This window comes from Canis aureus, chromosome 29 (assembly GCF_053574225.1).
Source record: "Canis aureus isolate CA01 chromosome 29, VMU_Caureus_v.1.0, whole genome shotgun sequence".
Lineage (NCBI taxonomy): Eukaryota > Metazoa > Chordata > Mammalia > Carnivora > Canidae > Canis > Canis aureus.
Window position 1 is genome coordinate 29,489,586 of NC_135639.1, and position 24,327 is coordinate 29,513,912.

General features: G+C 33.7%; 1 protein-coding gene across 4 annotated transcripts in view; it reads left to right on the top strand.

Moving 5' to 3' along the window:
- The window catches only part of HPSE2 (heparanase 2 (inactive)), a 627,272-nt gene that overhangs the window by 361,574 nt on the left and 241,371 nt on the right, over window positions 1-24,327 (top strand). For all 4 annotated transcript variants that reach the window (XR_013368097.1, XM_077878048.1, XM_077878047.1 and 1 more), the window contains one exon: window positions 16,396-16,569. Coding sequence is in view for 3 of the 4 variants with exons in the window: in XM_077878048.1 (XP_077734174.1) it covers window positions 16,396-16,569 (174 nt within the window). In the remaining variant the exon portion in view is untranslated. The remainder of the gene's footprint in view (window positions 1-16,395; window positions 16,570-24,327) is intronic.

The window sequence follows — 24,327 nt, forward strand, 5'->3', positions numbered from 1 at the left end:
CTGTTCTACTGGTCTGTCTGCTTTTATACCAGTACATAGTGTTTTACTATAGCTTTGTAATGTGTTTTGAAATCAGAAAGTGTGATACTGGGATCCCTGGGTGGTGCAGCGGTTTAGCGCCTGCCCTTGGCCCAGGGCGCGATCCTGGAGACCCGGGATCGAATCCCACGTCGGGCTCCCGGTGCATGGAGCCTGCTTCTCCCTCTGCCTGTGTCTCTGCCTCTCTCTCTCTCTCTCTCTTTCTCTCTCTCTCTTTCTCTCTCTCTGTGATTATCATAAAAAAAAATTAAAAAAAAAGAAAGTGTGATACTTCTACCTTTATTCTTTCCCAAAACTGCTTTGACTATTTGAAGTCTTTTGTGCTTTCAAATGTACTTTAGGATTGTTTTTATATTTCTGTAAAAAAATTCCACTGGAATTTGGATAGAGATTGCATTGAATCTATAGATCATTTGGGGGAGTATGAACATTTTAACAATATTAATTCTTCTGGCCCAAGAACACAGAATGTCCTATTTATTTGTATCTTTTAACATTTATATCATCCTTGTTTTGCAGTTTTCAGTGCACAAGTCTAGTCTTTTACCTGGTTAAATTTATTCCTAAGTATCTTATTGTTTTTGATGCTAATGTAAATGGAATTGTTTTCTTAATTTCTGTTTTGAGTAAGTTGTAAATGTACAGATATATAATTGAGTTTTGTGTGTTGATTTTGCATTCTGAGACTTTACTAAATTTTTTATTAGTTGTAACTTTTTGTGTGTGGAGAATTTAGGATTTCTACATTTAAGATCATGCCATCTGCAAACACAGACAATTTTACTTTCTAATTTAGATGCTTTTTTTCTTGCCTAATTACTCTGACTAGGAAAAAGCCTATAGTTAATATCATATTCCACAGTGAAAAGTTGAATAGTAAAAAGCTTCAGCCCCTTCCAAGAGTTGGAAATTTTTTGTAGATACCCTTTATCAAGTAAAGGAAGATTCTTCTCTTCATAGTTTTCTAAGAGTTTTTATCATAAATGGAGGTTGAATTCATTAAAAGCTTTATCTGTATCTATTGAAATGAATGCAATTTTTCTTCTTTAGTTTGTTGATTTGGTGAATTACACTGATTGAATTTTGAATGTTGAATCAGGTTTCCACTACTGGGATAAACTTACTTGATCATGTTATTCTTTTATATATTTATATTTCGGGATTAAATTTGTTAATATTTTCTTGGGAAGTTTAAGGATATTTCTTAAGGGACATTAGCATGTTTTTTTTTTAATTTCTTGTAATTGCTGTTTCATTTTGGCATCAGGGTAATGCTCGTCTACTAAAATGAGTTGAGAACTGTTCTCTTCTATTTTCCCGTAGATATAGTGTTGAGATGGTATTATTTTTTCCTTAGTGTTCATTGATACAGAATTGGCTTCACTGGTGAGAATTTTTTGGGCCTGTTTTATTTTTTGGAAAGTCTTGAACTATGAATTCAATTTCTTTAGATGTATGCCTATTCCTATAATCTACTTTATCTGATAGAATTTTGGTAATTTCTGTCTTTCAAAGCATAGTTCTACTTTATGTAAATTCTTAAATTTATGGACACAAAGTTGTTCATAATATTTTATTCTCCTTTTAATGTTTATATGGTTTATATTAACTCCTCTCTTTTAATATTGGTAATTTGTGTCTTTCCCCATAGTTTCTTGGTCTGTTTGTGAGTTTTGTCAATTTTATTGATTTTTTTCAAAGAACTAACTTTTGGTTTGATTTTATTCAATTTTACTCATTTTTATTCTTTTTTAAAAATAATCTGGGTCCTTTATTCTAGGTGTTTATTCTGAATCTTTTTAATTTTTATAAATTTATTTTTTATTGGTGTTCAATTTGCCAACATATAGAATAACACCCAGTGCTCATCCCATCAAGTGCCCCCCTCAGATGGAGCTGGAGGGTATTATGCTGAGTGAAATAAGTCAATCGGAGAAGGACAAACATTTTATGGTCTCATTCATTTGGGGAATATAAAAAATAGTGAAAGGGAATAAAGGGGAAAGGAGAAAAATGAGTGGGAAATATCAGAAAGGGAGACAGAACATGAGAGACTCCTAACTCTGGGAAACGAACTAGGGGTGGTGGAAGGGGAGGTGGGCGGGGGTTGGGGGTGACTGGGTGATGGGCACTGAGGGGGGCACTTGATAGGATGAGCACTGGGTATTATTCTATATGTTATTCTTTATTATCTTTCTCTTACTCTTAGCTTTGGGTTTCGATTTTCTTTTTGTAGCTTAGAATAATGATATAAAATCTTTCTTTTATGTGAAAGAATTAAAACTAACAATTTCTCTCTAAGCAGTATTTTGTTTGTGTCCCACAAATTTTGATATATTCTATTTTCATTTTTACTCTGCTCAATATATTTATTAATTTCTCCTTGACTTCTTGTTTTACCGAAAAATTATTTACTGTGAGGTATAATTTCCAAATATTTAGAGGCATTTTCCAGATATTTCTATAATTAATTTTCAGGTTTTATTCCCCCATATATTCATGCAATTCTGTGAGACTAGGGTCACCTGAGAGGCAAAGTGATGAGAGAGAAGAAGGTGAAAGACGTACCAAGGAATCCCTCATTATTTGGGCAGTGGGAGCCCATTTAAAAAAATCTTTGCCCAGAAATATGAATCTTTTCTCAGAGCTGTAGGTGCCTGTGTCATCAATGTTACAGCCATAAAATTCCCAACTGGCCAGATCTACTGGTAGGGATGAGAGAGAAAAGAGAAAGAAGGAAAAGGCTGAAAGAAGGTATTTCTCTACACACTAACATGCCGGAGCCTCTTTTCCTGGTTTCATGGCTAGCGGTAATATTTTGAATCTGAGAATTTTTGTTTTCAACACCCATAGCACAGTTCTGCCATTTGGGCCTTCCCTCAGCCAAAGGTAGTAGTTAAAGAAAGAAAATAAGATCGTGAAACTTGCCCTCATTACAGACCATTGCCCATATTTTGAGTTCAGTTTACAGTCTGCTTGCTAATGTTTACTTTTCAGAGTACTTAGGTGGTTGTCTTCTTCTGTCCAGAGATTTTAGTTATTATCAGTGTGAGTGATATGCTGTAATTGGCTTATTTCATCTTGGTTGACACCGATGGAGTCTTAGAAGTCCTGTTTTCATTTTTGGAGGATATTTTCTTTTGGGTAAATGATTCTATGCTGAAAGTTTGCACTCTGAGAAGTTTCATTTTCCATTAACTTGCAGTTTCTATTGAAAAGTGAGCTGTCAGTTTTATTGTTGATATGGTAAAACTAATATGCCTTCACTGTGATTGCTTTTAAGATATTCTCTTGGCTTTGAGTTTTCACAACGTGGCCATGATTTTTCTAGATTTCCTTTGTATTTTTCCTACTCAGAGTTTACTGAGCTTCTTAAATCTCTGAATTGATTTATTATTTATATTTTGGAAAATTATTGGCTATTATTTCTTCAAATATTATTTACCCCATTCTCTTTCTCCACTCATCTAGGACTCAATTACACATATGTTAGAACTTTCATTCATCATCCTACTCCAGAATTGGCAAATGTCAGCATAGAATAAAATGGGTAGCAATCATTAGCTAACATCAGGAAGGATCTCCTCCTCTGAGGTGCTTTGCTTTTTACTCTTCAATATTAATTTTAAGATCACTTTGTCAAATTCCATGATAATCTCTGATGGAGCTTTTATTGGATTTACATTATACTCATGTGTTAATATAGGGAGAATTGGCATTTTAAGAAATATCAACACTTCTTATCCCCAAGTAAGGCATAATTTTCTATTACTCAAACCTTTTCATGACAATAAGGTTTTGTAATTTTCTCCATAAGGGTAATATACATTTTTCTTGGGCATGTGCCTTGTTATTTTACAGATCTCTCTCTATATATTATAATATATCCATAATATGTTATCATGAATGGTATTTTTTTATGTTTTGTATTTTTCTAATTGGTTATTGCTGATGTGTAAGATTTTCCATCTCAATTTTAGTGACATAATGCTTTTTATATGTATTATTATCATGTAAAAATACTTTAACACTATTCCTTTTTCTTTGCTAAAATTATTGTTATATGCCTTTTCTTCATTTTTTTCTTTCTCTTCCTTTTCTCTTATCAAACTTGCTAAAGATTTTACCTTTTTTTACTATTTTACTAGTTTTTCAAAGAATTACCTTATGGTATTGTGGGATTTTCTACTATTTTTTAATCTTCCAATATCTTCCAATATTTAATCTCTCTGTGATCAAATAATATGCTCATACATCCTTTTATTTAGTTAGTTATGCTATCAAAAGTATTCAAATATTGAAAAGCAATAAAGACGATCTACGGAATTATTGCATAAAATTCTTTTATTGCTGGGACAAGTTCTATACTAGATTGACATTTTCTACTTTGATATTCTAATGTCACAACTCCTGAGCCACTCAAAGAACTTCCCTATAATCAAGGTCAAACAATCTTTCTTTCCTTTGTACTCCTTTAACTCCTTTAAGATCATATCACATTTTAGATTATTTCATATTTGGACATAAGTTTCTTATTCAGCTTTTTTGTTCCCAGTTTTTAAATTGCCCCTTTTCCCTTACAAAATGTGTCTTTGACACATCTACACATTTTTTCTATTCCTCTCATTCAATGTAAACTCATCCCCTTCTAAGTCTTCTGTGTAAGTCTCATTCTTGGGCTTTTCATTATTACACTCTGAATTTATCTACTGCCTCTGAATCTCATGCCTTCTTTTCTTGTTTGACTGAATTGCACTCTTAAGTAATTCCTCTAAGGAAGTGTGTGGAAGTTACATTTTCTGAGTCCTCGTGTGAGGAGTCCTTTTTAATATGAAGACATCTAATGAACTGTCCACATAAGACCAGTTACACTTTTGCTATTCACTGATTAAGAAAATCAATGAGAATGGGAAGTTTATGTGAATCCAGTAATGCTTTTTAAAATAATTTTAATGCAACCCCTATCAAAATACCATGGACTTTCTTCAGAGAGTTGGAACAAATTATTTTAAGATTTGTGTGGAATCCGAAAAGACCCCGAATAGCCAGGGGAATTTTAAAAAAGAAAACCATAGCTGGGGGCATCATAATGCCAGATTTCAGGTTGTACTACAAAGCTGTGGTCATCAAGACAGTGTGGTACTGGCACAAAAACAGACACATAGATCAATGGAACAGAATAGAGAACCCAGAAGTGGACCCTCAACTTTATGGTGAACTAATATTCGACAAAGGAGGAAAGACTATCCACTGGAAAAAAGACAGTCAATTCAATAAATGGTGCTGGGAAAATTGGACATCCACATGCAGAAGAATGAAACTAGACCATTCTCTTGCACCATACACAAAGATAAACTCAAAACGGATGAAAGATCTAAATGTGAGACAAGATTCCATCAAAATCCTAGAGGAGAACACAGGCAACACCCTTTTTGAACTCGACCACAGTAACTTCTTGCAAGATACGTACACGAAGGCAAAAGAAACAAAAGCAAAAATGAACTATTGGGACTTCATCAAGATAAGAAGCTTTTGCACAGCAAAGGATACAGTCAACAAAACTCAAAGACAACCTACAGAATGGGAGAAGATATTTGCAAATGACCTATCAGATAAAGGGCTAGTTTCCAAGATCTATAAAGAACTTCTTAAACTCAACACCTAAGAAACAAACAATCCAATCATGAAATGGGCAAAAGACATGAACAGAAGTCTCACAGAGGAAGACATAGACATGGCCAACAAGCACATGAGAAAATGCTCCTCATCACTTGCCATCAGGGAAATACAAATCAAAACCACAATGAGATACCACCTCACACCAGTGAGAACGGGGAAAATTAACAAGGCAGGAAACCACAAATGTTGGAGAGGATGTGGAGAAAAGGGAACCCTCTTGCACTGTTGGTGGGAATGTGAACTGGTGCAGCCACTCTGGAAAGCTGTGTGGAGGTTCCTCAAAGAGTTAAAAATAGACCTGCCCTACGACCCAGCAATTGCACTGCTGGGGATTTACCCCAAAGATATAGATGCAATGAAACGCCGGGACACCTACACCCCGATGTTTATAGCAGCAATGTCCATAATAGCCAAACTGTGGAAGGAGCCTCGGTGTCCATTGAAAGGTGAATGGATAAAGAAGATGTGGGATATGTATACAATGGGATATTACTCAGCCATTATAAACGACAAATACCCACCATTTGCTTCGACGTGGATGGAACTGGAGGGTATTATGCTGAGTGAAATAAGTCAATCGGAGGACAAACATTATATGTTCTCATTCATTTGGGGAATATAAAATATAGTGAAAGGGAATAAAGGGGAAAGGAGAAAAAATGAGTGGGAAATATCAGAAAGGGAGACAGAACATGAAAGACTCCTAATTCTGGGAAACGAACTAAGGGTGGTGGAAGGGGAGGTGGGTGGGGGGTGGGGGTGACTGGATGGCGGGCACTGAGTTGGGCACTTGACGGGATGAGCACTGGGTGTTATTCTGTATGTTGACAAATTTAACACCAATAAAAAATAAATTTATTAAAAAATAAATAAAATAATTTTTATGTTAATCCTAGAAGTATCTATAGCTATTCAAGAAATATCATTACATAAGTGTTTGACATATGTTATTTATTCAGCCTAGAGGTAGAATAATGTCTGGAATTCTGCAGTAAGTTGTCCATATCCCTCAGGTTGGGAACCCAGTATAAGCTAAGAATGGTTTTTATATTTTTAAATAGCTATTTAGAAAAAAAGAAGAATATGTTGGACAGAGATGATATGTGGCCCACAAAACATAAAATATTTACTATGTGGTCTTCCACAGAAAAAGTGATGTGATTCTTTGCTAAACTTTCATAATATATAAGAATAATCTACATGTTCTTTGTTTCACTACAACAAAAATACTAGGTTGTATTGTTTGCTGTAGTGAGTGGGAAATCTTTTCATTTCAGAATTCATGTGAATCAGAATCATAGAATACTGGGCATTATATACAAAAGAACATAGTTTATTTAGAATATTTAAGCAATAGCACTGAAGACTTAATTATTTTTTTTCACAAAAGCAAACCCTTAAATTATATGATAAATATTATAGATTATTTTCATTTTTTATTCCTTTATTTTAATAGAGAGATATAGAAAAGAAACTGAGAAAAGGACCATAATTTCTTGCCTATAATCCTTTTTTTGGTAGAAATTCAGACTTGTTCTGTCTCCCTTTCTGATATTTCCCACTCATTTTTTTTCCTCTGGGAAACGAACAAGGGGGGGTGGAAAGGGAGGTGGGCGGGAGGTGGGGGTGACGGTGACGGGCACTGAGGGGGACACGTGATGGGATGAGCACTGGGTGTCATGCTATATGTTGGCAAATTGAACTCCAATAAATAATAAATAATACATAAATAAATAAATAAGTAAATAAATAAATAAATTCAGACTTGCAGAAACTGAAAAATAAAACTGTCACTTGCTTTTCTTACCTTCACTTCCTGTCCTCCCAAATTATGAGGGTTTTTTAATATTTTATTTATTTATTCATGAGAACAGAGAGAGAGAGAGAGAGAGAGGCAGAAACACAGGCAGAGGGAGATGCAGGCTTGATGGGATGCAGGCTCCCTCCCCATGCAGCCCAAAGTGGGACTGGATCCTGGGTCTCCAAGATCATGCCCTGGGCTGAAGGCGGCGCTAAACCACTGAGCCACCTGGGCTGCCCCAAATTATGAGTTTTAACAGTTTTATTTCCTTGCAAAAAAATGGTTGTTTAAATACCCATTTTGTATATACATATATGATTGTATATAGTTCTGTGTATATGTGTACATGAATATATCACTTAGAAGAGATCATATTATACCATTCTGGTCATTTCTTTTTTCTTTTTCATTTTTTAAAAATGGTAATAAATCTTGATTTTTTTCCATATAAATCTATACAGATCTCCTTTTGTTTTTTTTTCATGTTTCATATTAAATTATTTTTAGTCTTATAAAAGCATTCATCAAATTTTGTGAAATCACAATTCATGTGTAGTTCATACAGATCTCCTACATTCTTTATCCAACTTCCCCTAATATTAACATTTGATATAACTAGTACAATTATAGAAATAAGGAAATTTAATATTGATATAATACTGTTAACTAACCTATAGGCCTTTTTCAGATTTGGCCAATTTTCCCACCATTGCCCTTTTTCTGTTCTAGAATTCTGTCTAAGACACTACATTGCATTTAGTTGTCATTTCTCTTTCAATCTGTGATCATTCTTTAGTCTTTTGTTTTCTTTCACTTTTGGAGAGTCCAGGCCATATATTTTGTAGAATGTCCCTTAAATTGATTTTGTCTGATGTTTCCTAATGATTGAACTCAGCTTTTACATTTTTTAAGATCTAACTACTGCTAAAGTGATGTTCTACCTGTGTCAGGGCTTCATATCAGGGTTCCTTTTGTCAATATATCTACTAAGGTTAATTTTTTTAAAGATTTAATTTATTTATTCCTGAGAGACACAGAGAGAAACCTAGACATAGACAGAGGGAGAAGCAGGCTCTTAAAAGGGAGCAAAATGCGGGACTCCATCCCTGGACCGGGATCACGCCCTGAGCCAAAGGCAGACATCAACCACTGAGCTACCCAGGCGTCCCTACTAAGGTTAATTTTGATCACAAGGTTAATTAAGATAGTGTCTGTCAGGTTACCCTGTATAGAGTTACTATTTCTATCTTTTTATCTTGAGGGAGATACTTTGAGACAATCCAAATCTTTTTTTTGTCATCGTACTCTAACATACTAATTTTAGCATCCATCAATGGTCCTTGACTGAAGCAATTACTATGAGGTTTTGCCTAATGGCGGTTTTCTATGTCCATTCTTTTACATTTATTAATTGGTATTCTGTGAAGAAGAGCTGTTCTTCCTCTCTCTTTTATTTGTTTAGTCATTATTTATACAAGATGACTCTGGGGTCTTTATTTTTATTCTGAGGGTTATAATCAAATGTCATCATTATTCATTTTGTTGTTCAAATTCTTTTAGCTTTAGCCATCAGGGAGCTTATTCAGGTTAGCTCCTATGTCCTTGTGACATGCCTTCACTTTTTTTTTTATCACTCTCTTAATTTCTGGTACCACAAAATATTCTAAACTTATATCTTGTCTTACTTAGCTCTGGCATCAACCATTTGTTTAAGGATCTCTGGTTCCTTTTATGAGAGACTGGTATTTAGAAACAAAGATCTGGGTCCTAAGAGTGCTCATTGATTCTGTAATGTCATTGCTTTCAGGTTTGCTCAGTGGAGAGGAAATTATAAACATAGATATAGATATAAATAGATCTAGATATCTCACCTGTATATACATTTCTATTTCTGTTTCTATCCATATGTACATATATTAAAAACCATAAATTATATTGATAGCACCAATTCCAATCTAACTCCACATGGTTTATTCATGCCTTCTTTTCCTTATATGGAATCTCTTTCTGTAACATAGATTCTTTATAATTTATTCAACAGTCCCCATTACATAGGCATTTGGATTATTTTCAGCTACTGGCTATTAAAAAGAGAGGTGCAATGATAATCTTTGTATATCTTGGGGAAATTATGAAAGTATATGTATATATAGGAAAAATGTCTAGTGGTGGACTTGCTTGATCTAAGGGAATGAACACTTAAATTTTGTTAGGTATTTCCAACTATCTTCTAGAAATTTTATTTTCATATTCTAAAATCATTTACTTAAGGGCACATTTCTTAAAAACAATCCTAGCCTCTTTAATAATGTCAATGTCTCTTTTATACTTTCCCTGTCATGATTTATATGGACTTCTGATAGGATCCAGAAGACCCATTATACTCACTGGCATTTAGTTTTCCCTTTAAATGTAGTTAAATTGATTAATACAATAATTAGTCTCTGTCCTACAGTCTTGGAGAGTGTTGTAATTTTTATTCACAGACATTTCCCAAATCTCATTCTCCTTCAATAGCTTCAGTCAAATTATAGACTTTTAAGCTGATTTCTTTATAACCTTGTTAAGATTTCATTGCCCTGACAAAACTGGAGATATTTCTCTTCGTATTAAAATTAGCTCTTAGCTTAAAAGGATATCTTCACTCTTTGTGAAATGGCTGTGTTTTCCTCCCAGGCAATTTTCAAACTGTTCTCTCTTAATAGCTACAATTAAAATGCTCCCCTTTTTATTGGTTGTACTCACTAATTCAAATGGTTCCCCATTAACTGATGGTTTCTCTCTGAATTACAAGAGACAGAATTGGTAGAGTTCACCTCACTTTGCTTTCACTCTCACATTTCTTTCTGGCTTCTGTTAGAAATTTCTCTGTTCTTCCAGCCTCTAGTGGATAGTCTCCTATACCTCCCCGATATTATTCACTCCAAATTGAACACTTAAAGCAATGAGCATATTATGTGAGTGCATTTAAAAGCATGGAGTAATAGACGTAATCTAGAGTGAATTTCCTACAGTGAATAATGATTACTGAGATTGGGTGTTTATGGTACAGCCAGATTATAAGTGGCATTGAATGGGTCTTAATAACACCTGCATGAGTTAGATATTTATTAAGACTTATTGTGTATCAGACACTGAAAAGGATGCTAAAAAGGCAGTCATGGTACCTTCTTTTTGGTAAATGGTCCAGTATAACTTTAGAGGGTGGGGGCAAAGTTGAACAATAACGACATAGCTGGCTTTTGCTGTAATGGAAGCTACTAACTTTTCCTCTCTTTTCTTCTCCTAATCTTCCACACTTCCTTCTTCATTGCCGAGATTATCTGTCTGTTACTCAAGCCAAATACTTTGGAGTTTTCCTTGACCTCCTTTTTCTGCATACTCCACATCTAATCCTCCAGCAAATATTATCAACTCTACCTTTAAAATATCCCAGGAATTCAGCCATTTCAACCATTCTGCTGCTACCACTCTAGTCCAAGCCACTGTTATCCCTTGCCTGAATTATTACCATAAACTCCTAACTACTTTCTGTGCTTTCACTTTTTCCCTCTCCTCCCCCTCTAGTCTCTTTTTAGCTCAATAGCCAGACTGATACTTTTAAAATGTGAATTGGGTCATATTCAAAACCCTCCGGGGTTTTCCTGTCATTCGGGGTAAAAAGCAAAGTCCTTACAGTGGTCTTTAAGGCCCTACACAGTCTGGCCTTTCTACTGCTCTGACCTCATCTCCTGCTGCTTTCCCTTCCATTCGTTCTGGAGTAGCCACACTAGCTTCTTTGCTGTTCTTCACATTCATCAGTCTCATGCCTGTCTCGAGCCTTTGCCTTTAAGTCTACTTGATTTACTCTCTTACTTCTGTAGGGTCTTTGCTTAAATGTTACCTTATCAGTGAGGCTTTTTAAAAATAGCATACCTCTTCCATTGGTTCTACAATCCCCTACCCTGGTTTACCTCCACTACTGAACCCCAGGACAACCACTCTAAGTGTAAATTCCATGGGGCTAGGGCCTGTTTTCTGTTTGATTCATCACTATAATTTTCAAGTATATGATATTACCTGGCCTATAGTTGGTGCTTGGGCAATATTTATCAAATGAATGAATTCTATTAGCAATTTTAGCTACCAGTTCCTTAGATTAATAAAAGTCCTACTTTTTTTGTCTGTTGGTTTATTATTATTTGTCTACTTTGTTTTTATTTACTTTGTTTTAAAAGTGCCAAATCTTGAGGAAACTACGGAAAATAACCATCATTCATATATTAATGTGAATTCATTGATTTTATGTGTTTATAGTATAAGTTTAGATTAGCCTTATTGAAGAAATGGCTTTTTGACAAAACTAGGTGTTGGATCTTGATTTTTCTTAAACCTATCTTTGGTGCTTCTCTAGTAACTTTTTTGTTTATTTTCTTCCTGTTACTGCCACAGAACTTCAACAAATAAGTTGAATGTACCAGAGTCTATTCCTTGCTCTTTACCACTCATTCTTTAAGTCTATACCCTAATCTAAATTTAGTTTCTAACCTCACTGTTTGATTATTTGTAATAACATTTTTTTCTCAGTCCATTTGCTTCTCAATTTCTCACTAACATGTACTGTCATTGACTAGCACGTCCTTGAAACTATCTTCTTTAGGATTCCTTAAGATAACATTTTTGTGTTCTTCTTCTCTGCCCTTTTTCCTGATCTTCATACATAGATATTTCTTAAGGTTTCATCCTCAATCATTGTTTCCTTCAGAAGCCTCAAGAACTTTTGCAGCATCAACTACCAGTACTATATAGATGACTCCCAAGCCTATTCTCTTTTTCATCTCAAGCCCCAGATCCTCATCTTCATCTTCCAGTCAGATAAGTTTGCTTAGAATTCTGTTCATGTAAGATGCCAGGGAACTTGTCTAGGAGACATAGAAGCACTGGCACCCTCTGGTGGAGAGAGTAGAAAGTCATATTTTAGTATCTGCTTGCTTGGATGCAACCTGACAGCAGATATTCCAAGGAAGATTCATTCGTTGAGCATCTACTAAATGCTCTATATTCAAATATATGTAATATTCTAATAAACTATAGAGTACATACGTGAGCTAGCAATAATAATTATTAGACAGATCTTTCTTTGGGTCCTTCAATTTTTTAATAGATCACTTATATGCATCAAAAAAGATTTGGGTTTTAAGAATACTTCAGCATGATTTTAAGGCAGGAAATTATTCTCAGATAGATGTGATGAAGGATAGAATGAGGTAAATAATAATCATTAAGGAACTTAGCATGTTAACTGGAAAAACAAGCCATTCATTCTGGAAAAGTGCCTAAATCAAGAGGTAAATCCCAAGATAAGATAATCCCATAGATGTCACAGAGCACTCAGATGCTAACAAATGATATAAAACCTGTGTTTAGAGAAAGTTGTGATCACTGTAGAGAGATTAATATGCTCAGGAATGACTTCATAAAGAGGCAGGACTTAAATTTATCCTTAAGGAGGTATTTCTCAAACTTCTAGCACTCTAGTTCTCAATTTTTCCCATGTTAACAAACCATCTATATTTTTATTTCTCCATACTTTTTATATATTGACATATTTTGGGGGGTAAATCCCTTTGCCTTGTCTTAAATCATCAAAGCAATGAAATCATAGGTTTGATGTGCTTTTATGTTTGACATATATTTGTTTTTCTAATATACATGAAAACTACAGGAAATATTCATTATTATAAAGATAATTCTAGAAAAAGGTCACTTAAAGGAAATCAGTCTAACTAAAAAGTGTTAGTCATTCATATTCAATTTTGATGCAAAAGTTTGATTTATAAATGACACCTAAATTAAGAAAATAAGTGTAATAGATTATAAGTTGTTATTGCAACTATGAACAATTTCAATGAACAAAACATTATTTAATTGAACATTGAGTATTTTTCTGAGAAAATAATTTAACTTTTGTGGCAGGAGCATAAATATTTAAAGACTTCAAAATAGACCTCTCTTATCTTTTAATATTCAAATTATTTTTTCTTTTCTTCTTTTCTTTTTTTTTAAAGATTGTATCTATTTATTCATAAAGAGCAGTGGAGACACAGGCAGAGGGAGAAGCAGGCTCCCCAAAGGAGACTGATGTGGGACCAGTCCCAGGACTCTGGGATCATGACCTGAGCCAAAGGCAGATGCCTAATTACTGAGCTACCTAGGTGCCCCTCAAATTGTTTTTGGGCAACCTATTGTGTTATCTTGTGAGTTTTCTCTCATTCAGTTAATTGACTTAATTCTTCTAGATCTTTATTTATTAGTGGATTTGCATGTGGTTTGAGCAACTATCAGATATTGTTTTCATTGATTTCATGAAATCCTGCCTCTTTTGCTCAGACTTGCAACTTGGCTTTCCAATAGATTTGATTAGTGAGGATTTTGCCAAGTAGAAAGAATGCTTAAGTCAGTTCTCAATTCAACAGTGAATATTTTGGTGTTCAGATGACTTGATTTCCTATGCATTCTTTAACTCTAGGAGAACTTTCTCAAATTTTTTATACCAGAGGAACACTTAAAATAATTCTCAAGTTTCAGGGAACCTCTGGATAAAAATATCTAAATCTCATGGTATGTCAGTGAGATCATTTAATTATAGATATTATAATCCAATAATATTTGCCAATGTTCACTTAAATAAACAATTATAGTTTCTTGAGAATCTGTGCAACCAACTTCTTAGCCTATTCTTTTGTAGGTTCCCTCTTCTCCACAAAGGATACCAACTCCAATGAAGGTTAGTGGTATAGATAGAAGATACTTTAGTTTTCCTTTTTAAAATTTCCTACTTGATTTCTTTATATCTTACCCAAGTAGGGGTAAAAGTCTTACTACAAATTTCTATCATACTATTGAGTATGCAGGGCTATTATGATATGTGATATAGGGTAGGTACAAGGATAGGTTTTTTTCTCCCTATTTAAAACTAAAAATGACTTTTTAGACAACCGTACTTAGAAAAAGAAAAAGAAAGTAGTTTACTTTCTTTCTTGAAATTAATCTTTCTTTCCTTTACATGAATTTGAAAACTTATAGGCAAATATAATATGTTTTTGTTAAATAACTGGTTTAAGCCAAAATGGGATGTAATTGTTCTAAAGGTAAACTTGTTAGACTTACTTAAAGCTTATGAATTTAATTAATGTTCTCAATATGAACATAAATGAACAATGTTGAATAGTAAAGTTAATAAAACTGCATGTCAAAGCAATATAAATAAAATTATAGCCTAAGACACAATTTTATATAAAACTTTGAAAGAAGGCATTTTTCTTAATGAGTGGCATGATCAGGCTTGAAAAAGATAATTGTAAAATTAATATATACATGTATTGGTTTCATGATCACTTTAATAGGCTTATGAATGAGTTTTAATTTTAATTAGTATTTTGGAGCTAAAAATAAATAAGTGTATTCCTTTTTGTTTATTTCTTTAATGTGAAACCTATGCCTTTTGTTGTTGCATAGTTACTAGACTGTGGGCTGAGCGTGAGATAAGTTCCTATGGATTTTATTTTCAACTGAAATTAGACAATTTCTGTTCTTTTCCTTCATGCTTCTTAAAAAAATATTTTCTCATATATATAAGAAGACAAAAATGGCAGCCTCCCTATACTCCACTTCAAAAACTGATAATGGACTCAACCAAATGATTGTGGTTCTGCTTTACAAGACTAAAAGAACAATTGCTAATGGGACATGTTGGTCACTCTGCATCATCTTTTGTAGAACCCCCTCGTGTTCTACAGAACTCCATTTGAGAAACCCTGCTCTACACACTTGGATAATGAATACTAGGCTGATGTGAACCTCTGTACATAATTATTAACCTAATTTTTTTTCAGTCTATTACTTAAGTCATATCATGCATATTTTGTAAAACACTGCCTAAAAGAACAAGATCTGGATATGTTTAAAAGAGGGAAAAGGGCATGTCAAATGAGAATAATTACTAATGGAGCAGGAGATTCTGCAATAAATAGAACTGGGTGACAACAACAAAGAACTCATAGATGACAATAGAAAGGCTTGAAGTTGGGGGGAAATTTGTTTGAATTGTAGAGTTCTTGAACTAAAGAAGAAAACAGTCTAAAAATCCACTAAATTTTGAGAAATGAATGAAACTGATGAAAGAGGTTAGAAAGAAGATGAGTCTGGACAGGCAAGCACAGATATTGTTGTGATAATACATGCAAGTAGAAATGAGAGCCAGAACCAGAATAGTGCCAATAGATATGAAGGAATGGGATGGGTATGAGACACATGATGAGTAGAATTGATGGTGTCAGGGATCAAAATGACAATAAATGTATTTACATTAATGGTGTTTCCATTCTCAGAAATACTAGAAATGTAGAATCAGGTGAATTTTTTTTTTGAAGTGCTGCTAGGGTGAGCTATTTTCCAATGCCTACCAGCCAATCATTTGTCTCGGACTCGCCTCCCAACACTATTCTTATCATTTCATAAAGCAATACAGACCCAGCAGTGTCAGATCCTCAGACTTTTCAAGAGGAGCTAGAAACTAGCTACTTTGTGATACCTTCCCATTTTTAAATTAGCAATTACATTTTTTTGTTGTCATTAACAAATAAAACATACTATGGACTAGACTTGGTTGCTAATTTGCAACCTGTGTCTAGAATTCTATGTGCTGCTGTCTAAAATCACTTCAAAATGCACACTGAACCAAGAGGTAATATAATCCTTTTGAAGCCTCTCTGCATAATTCCTAGCAGGAATTAATTAGCAGGAAGCTTGTAGAAAGGCTTTTTGTAGTGGCTAATACTTTCCTTTTGTTGAAATGTTGATTTTAAAGTTACAAGCCTTTTTCTGCTTCTTCCCAGCCAGGTCTCTAGACAAACTTTATAACTTTGCTGACTGTTCTGGACTCCACCTGATATTTGCTTTAAATGCACTGCGTCGGAATCCCAACAACTCCTGGAACAGTTCTAGTGCCCTGAGTCTGTTGAAGTACAGTGCCAGCAAAAAGTACAACATTTCTTGGGAACTGGGTAATGGTAAGTAAGGATGTTATTTCCTCTGAATTGACAATATTAAAAATAAATTGGCCTGGGATATAGCCTCAGTCAGACCATCTGTAGTGTACTGGCCCAGAAAACACTTGGGAAGTTTGGCCACTGAATTGACCTTCTAAATAAGAAAAGACCACATAGTGAAGTACAGTGGATTTAGTGAATCTACACCTGATTCTTGGAACTGTGGATATAATTTGCTGTGTTGTTTCACTTCATATTAAGGATGACATAAGAATCATTTAAAAGAATACTATTGGCCAAAGGATCTGAATAGATATTTCTCCAAAGAAAAATTCTAAGAGGCCAAAAAAACACATAAAAAGATGCTCAACATCATTAGCCACCAGGGAAAAGCAAATCAAAACCACAATAAGATAGTACTTCACATCCACTAGGATACCCATAATAAAAAAAGGATAATCACAACTATTGGCAGAGATGTGGAGAAATTGGCACCCTCATACACTGCTGGTGGGAATGTAATATGGTGCAGCCACTTTGGAAGACAGTCTGTGAGTTCCTCAAAAAGTTAAGCATAGAGTTGCTATATGACCTAATAATTCCACTCCCAGGTATATATTTAAGAGAAATGAAATATATGTCCACAGAAAAACTTATATACAATATTCTCAGTAGCATTATCCATAATAGCCAAAAAGTGGAAACAACCCAAATGTCCATCAACTGATAAATGGATAGGGATGCCTGGGTGGCTGAGGGGTTGAGCATCTGCCTTCAGCTTGGGGAGTGGTCCTGGAGTCCTAGATCGAGTCCCACCTCAGGCTCCCCATGGGAGCTTGTTTCTCCCTCTGCCTATGTCTCTGCCTTTCCCTCTGTGTCTCTCATGAATAAGTAAATAAAATCTTTTTTTTTTTAATTTTTTTTTATTTATTTATGATAGTCACAGAGAGAGAGAGAGGCAGAGACACAGGCAGAGGGAGAAATAAAATCTTTTTTTAAAAAACCTAATGAATGGATAAATAAAATGTGGTATAGTCACATGTTGGAATATTATTTGGCCATAAAAATGAAATGAAGCACTGACACACATACTACAACATGGATGAACCTTGAGAAGATTATGTTAAATGAAAAAACCCAGTCACCTATGTCCAAAATAGGTAAATCTCAAGAGACAGTAGATTAATGATGGCCTAGGGCTGGGAGTGGCAGAGATGAGAGGGAACTGCTAAAAGGCCTGAAATTTCTTTTGAGGGTGATAAAAATGTTCTAGAATTTGTTGTGCTGATGATTGCACAACTGTGTAAATATATTTAAAACCATTGGATTAGACATTAATTTGGTGTATTGTATAGATATGAACATCTGGATTATTTCTTTTTTGGGCTTTGATAAATAATGCTGCTATAAAGATTCACATATAAGTCTTTGTGTGGATATGGGTTTTTATTTCTCCTAGGAAGATACTTGGGAAGGGAGTAGATTTGCTAATTCATATAGTAAGTTTATGTTTATTTTTTGACAACTGCAAAACTATTTTCCTAAGTAGCTGTACCATTTTACATTTTCACTAGCAATGTATAGGGGTTCTAGTTTTTCTACATCTTTGGAAACACTTGTTAATGGCTGTCTGATTATAACCATTCTAGTGAGTTTGAAGGAATATCTTAATATGGCTTTAATTAGTACTTCCATAATGACAAATTATGTCGAGGGTCTTTTCATGTGCTTATCAGCCATTCTTACATCTTATTTGGTTAAATGTCTAGTCAAATCTTCTGCCCTTTTAATTGAATTACTTTATTATCAAGTTGTAAACGTTTTATTTTTTTAATTTTTTTTTAAACGTTTTAAATATACTCTGGATATCAGTTCTTTTTCAAATATATGATTTGCATATATTTTCCCCAGTCTATAACTTTTCTTTGTACTTTCTTTATGGCATTTTTTGAAGTCCAGAAGCTTTGAAAATTGATAAAGTTCAATTTATCAGCTTTTCAGTTTATGGATCATACTTTTTGGTATCATTTCTTTGCCTAACCGCAAACTATGCAATTTTTTTTTTATATTTTCTATATTTTTCTAAAAGTTTTATAGTTTTTGCTCTTACATTTGGGTATAAGATCCATTACAAGTTAATTTTTGTGTATGTTATGAAGCTAGAGTCTAAATTCATCTTTTTGCATATGGATATCAAGTTTTTGCAGCCCTACTTAAAAGATTATCCTTTCCTATTAGATCCTCTTAACACTTTTGTAAAAAAAAAAATGATAATGGATTTATTTCTGGACTCCTAATTCTGTTCCACTGATCAGTATATCTGTCCTTGTACTAGGATTCCATTGTCTTGATTACAATAGCTTTGTGATAAGTTTTGAATTTGGGAAGTATGAATCCTTCAACTTTTTTCTTTTTTAAAATTGTGTTTGTTATCAGAGGTGTTTGCATTCCCACACAAATTTAAAGGTCACTTTTTAAATTTCCTCAACAAAACCTGATGGAATTTTAATAGAGATAGCATTAAATCTATATATCATTTTGGGGAGAATTGCCAGCTTAACAATATTGAGTCTTCTTGTCTGCAAACATACAATATCTCCCCATTTATTCAATTTTTAATTTCAGCAATGTTTTATAGTTTAGTGTACAAATTTTGCACTTATTTTGTCAAATTGAATCTTGAGTATTTTTTTTCTTTTTCATGTAACTGTGAATGGAATTATTTTCTTAATTTTATTTACGACTTGTACATTGCTGGTATTTAGAAATATGAATGATTTTATATATTGATCTTTTATCCTCCAACCTTGCTGAACATTTTTAGATCTTGTGTTTTCCTCCTGCACATGTATGTGAGTTGTTTAGGATTTTCTATATACAGGATATGTTGTTTGAGAATAAAGAGAGTTTAATTGCTTTCTATCCAATTTGGATGCTTTTTATTTCTTTCCTTGCCTGACTACACTGGCTAGAACCTCTAATACAAGTGCTGAAGATAAGTGGCGAGAGTACACATTCCTGCACTGTCTTAGGAGGAAAACATTAAATACTTCACCATTAAGTATGATGTTTTACCATTAAGCATTCAGTATTTCATCATCAAATATGTAGGTTTTTCTAAGATACTATTTATCAAATTGAGGAATTTCCCTTCTATTCATAGTTGTTGAGAATATTTATCAGGAGTGAATGTTGGATTTTGTCAAATGCCTCTTTTTGCACTTATTGAGATGATAATGTGTTTTTGGTCATCATTTAATATGATATTTTACATTAGTTAGGTTTTTGATATTAAATCAGTCTTGCATTCCTGGTATATATCCCACTTAGCTGCTGTAATGTAATGCTTCTGAAACATTGCTGGATTCAGTTTGTAACTATTTTGTTGGGGATTTTTAAATCTATATTTATGAGGAATATTCATCTGTAATTTTCTTTTCTAGTGATATCTTTGTCTGACCTTGGGATCAGGGGAATATTACCCTCATAAAATGAGTTGAGAAGTGTTTCCTCTTCCTCCATTTTCAGGAAGAGTTTATGAAGGATTGGTATTATTTCTTCCTCACATATTTGGTAGAATTCACCAGTTAATCCATCTAGATCTGTGCTTTCTTTGTGGAAATATTTTTAATGACCAATTCAATGTCTTTTGTTGTTATGGGCCAATGCAAATTTTCTATTTCTTTTTTAGTTGGTTTTAGTCATTTATATTTTTCTTGAAAATCTTTCATTTTATCTAAATTGTCTAAATTAATGGCATAAAGTTGTTCATAGTCCCTTATCCTCTTAGTTACTGTGAGGTCTTAGTTACTTCCTCTTACTTACTTCCATGTCTTAGTGGTGTTCCTTCTTTCATTTCTAATTTTGGTAATCTGTGACTTTTCTCTCTTGTTTTTTGGTCAGTCTAGCTAATGGTATGTCAGGGTTTTGTTTTTGTTTTTGTTTTTTAGATTTTATTTATTTATTTGAGAGAATTGTGGGCACGCACTTGTGAAACAGAGAACAGAAAAGAGAGAGAGAGAGAGAATGAGAGAGAATGAGTGAGGGAGAGAGAGGGAGAAGCAGATTCCAGGCTAAGCAGGAAGCCTTACTTGGGCCTGTATCCAGGACCCTGGGATTGTGACCTGAGCTGAAAGCAGATGGTAACTGACTGAGCCACCCAGGGGCCCCCTGGTATGTCAGTTTTGTTGATCTTTTCAAAGAACCAACTTTTGCTTTTAAGATTTTCTCTATTTTTTTTTATGTCATTGATTTCCACTCAAATTTTTATTATTTCATTCCTTCTTGCTTTGGGTTTTCTCTTCTTTATCTGCTTTCTTAAGATAGAAACTTAGATAATTAATTTGAAATCTTTCTTTCCTAATATAGGAGTCTTTTTTCCTCCTAAACAACAAAAATATATTTTCTCATTGTCTGGAAGCCTAGGATCTTAAAGCCTAGGATCTAGGAATTAACAGATCTGGTTTTCTTCTGAGGCTTCTCTTCTTGGTTTGCAGATGGCCAACTTCTCACTATTTTCTCACATGCCCTTCTCTCTGCACATCCCTAGTGTCTCTACATTTTTTTAAACACATTTTTGGAGAGAGTTTTAGGTTTATAGCAAAATTGAAAGAAAGTATATATTTCTCATATATTCCCTTGTTTTCCCTAGAGTGTCAAATGGTTGGAATTATACAGTATGTAGCCTTTCACATTGGCTTCTTTCACTTAATGTTATGCACTTAAAGTTCTTCCATGTCTTTTCATGGCTTGTTACCTCATTTTTTTTTTTAGTGCTGAATAATATTCCATCGTGTAGATGTACCAGAGTTCAAAAATCCATTCACCCACAGAAGGACATCTTCATTCTTTCAAGTCACAACAATCATTAATATAGCTGCTATAAATTCACGTGTAAACAAAAGTGAAGACATAAAATTTCAACTCCTTTGAGTAAATAAGAGGGAGCATGATTGCTGCATTGTATAGTAAGGATATGTTTTATTTTATAAGAAACCACCAAACTCTTCCAAAGTGACCATATAATTTTTCATTCCTGTTGCTCTACATTCTACTTAGTTTTTGGTGCTGTCAGTGATAACAAATTTTGGCTGTTCTAATAGGCATGTAGTGGTATTTAGTTGTTTTAATTTACATTTCCCTGATGATGTATGTGGAACATCTTTTCTAAATTTTTTCATCTTTTCATATTTTTATTTGTTACCTGTATATCTCCTTTGGTGAGGTGTCTTTTGAAGTCTTTGTCCCATTTTTAAATCAGGTTGTTTCTTTATTACTAAATTTTAAGATTTCTTTGTATACTTTTTTCTTTGTATATTTTGGATAACAGTCCTGTATCAGATGGGTCTTTTACAAGTATTTTCTCCCAGTTTGTGGCTTGTCTTCTCATTCTTATACTATTGTCTTTTGCAGAGCAAATGTTTCTAATTTTAATGAAGTCCAGCTCATCAATTATGGCTTTCACGGATTGTGCCTTTGGTGTCATCCCATATGCTTTTGTATATTATATTTTCATTTTCATTTCATTAAAAATATTTTCTAATTCCCCTTGTAATTTCTTTTATGGCTCATGGATTACTTGTTTAACTTCCAAATATTTATAGATTTCTCAAATTTCTTTCTATGGTTGAATTCTAGTTTAAATCTGTTGTGATCAGGGCACATACAGTCATTGTATGATTTAATCCTCTTAAATAGATGAGACTTGTTTTATGACTTATCATATGGTCTATCCTGAAGGATGTTCTATATGCACGAAAAAAATAATGGGTAATCTACTGTTGTTGAATGGAGAGCTCCATAGATATCAATCAGGTCAAGTTGGCTGATAGTGTTATTCATGTTTTTTATGTCAATGCTAATTTTCTGTCTAGTTGTTCTATTTATTATTGAGATTTTGGTATTGAAGTCTCCTATTATTGTTGGATTTTCTATTTTTCTCTTCAGTTTTGTTTCATGTATTTTGCTGTTGTACTGTTGTTTATATATGTTTAAAATTGTTATATCTTCCCAACAAATTGACCCTTTTATCATTATAAAGTGCCCCACATTAACTCTGGTAACATTGTTGTCTTAAGTCTATTTTGTCTGATATTAGTGTAGTCATTCCAGGTCTCTTATGGTTACTCTTTGCATGGTATATCTTTCTTCATCCTTTTACTTTCAACCTATTTGTGTCTTTTACTTTGAAGTATGTCTCTTTAGTTGGATCTTAGTTTTTTATTCAACCTGACAATTCCTCCTTTTAATTGGAATGTTCAATCCATTTACATTTAATGTGATTGTTGATATGGTTGAATTGACATCTGCCATCTTGCTGTTTTCCATTTATTTCATTTTTTTTGTTCCTCTGTTTCTCCTGTACTACCTTTTTATGCAGAAGAGGTAATATCTAAGATATTACTTTAATTTCTTTGTTTTTATTTTGTTTTACTTATTTTCATAGTAGTTTCTTATTGCAATACATCTGAACTCGTTACAATCTATTTTAGAGTAATACTAACTTAATTCCAGTTAGCTATAGAAACTTTGCTCTAGTAGAACTCCATTTCCCCCTGCTTTGTGCCATTATTATTCCAAATATTACATTTTCATATCTCATAAGCCCAACAACACAGGCTGACAATTTTTGTTTTATGTAAGTTAGTTAAGCTAGTTAAGAAAAGAGTAATGGATATTTTCAACTGTCTTTTATATTTACCTATGTAATTGCCATTACCGGTGTTCTCTATTTTTTTTGTGTGGTTTTGAGTCACCATCTGGTGTCATTTCCTTTCAACCTAAAAGACTTCCTTTCTCATTTCTTATAAGGTAGATTTTCTCACAACAAATCCTTTCCTTTGTTTTTCTGGTTAAGGTCTAAATTTTGCTTTCAGTTTTGAAGGATAGTTTGCTACATATAGAATTCATGGCTAACATTTTTTTCATTCAGCATTTTGAATATGTCAGGCTACAGTCTTCTGGCCTCCATTATTTCTGGTAAAATTCAGCTGATAATTTCCTTGTGTTCCTCTGTATGTGAAAAGTCATTTCAGTTCCAAGATTTCCATTTGATCATTTTTATAATTTCTATCTCTTCATTTATATTTGATTGGCCAAAACAGTCATACTTTCCTTTAATTTTTTATTGTTCCTGGTAGTTCTTTGAACATATTTATAGTAGTAGTTTTGAATTCCTTGCACATGAAGTCTAACATTTGGGTCCCTTAGGAAGCAGTTTCTATTGACTGCTTTTTTGTTGTTGTTTATAGGTCACACTATCCTATTTCTTTGCATGCTGTGATTTTTGTTGTTGTTGAAAACTATACATTTTAAATACTATGTTGGAACAACTCTGGATTCTGAATCCTCTATCCTAGAGGTTGTTTTTGTTGTTTCTTTTTTCTTTGTTTAGTGACTTACATGGAATAATTCTGTAGAGTCTATTTCCCTTGAATTGTGTAGCTGCTGATATAGCTTATGTTTTTCTATTTTTTAATAATTTCTTAAGGCCAACTTCCTAGAGGTTGTCCCTGAGTCAGCATAGCTTAATGGTAAGACAATGATTCATTAGAGGTTGTGCTTACCTTGCACCAGTAAGGCTTCCATCCTTTGCCAGTGGATCTGTGTGTAAGTTGGAGGACACATTCCAAATTTAAACAGTTTATAATTCTCACTGGCTTTTCCTTTCTGGCATGCCTTCTCATGTCTCCTTTATAAATGTGCTAGGTTTCACATTTATCTGTGAGTACATGGATTCTTAGTGCCCTCTCCAGTCTCTCTTGAGTATGCACAGCCTTC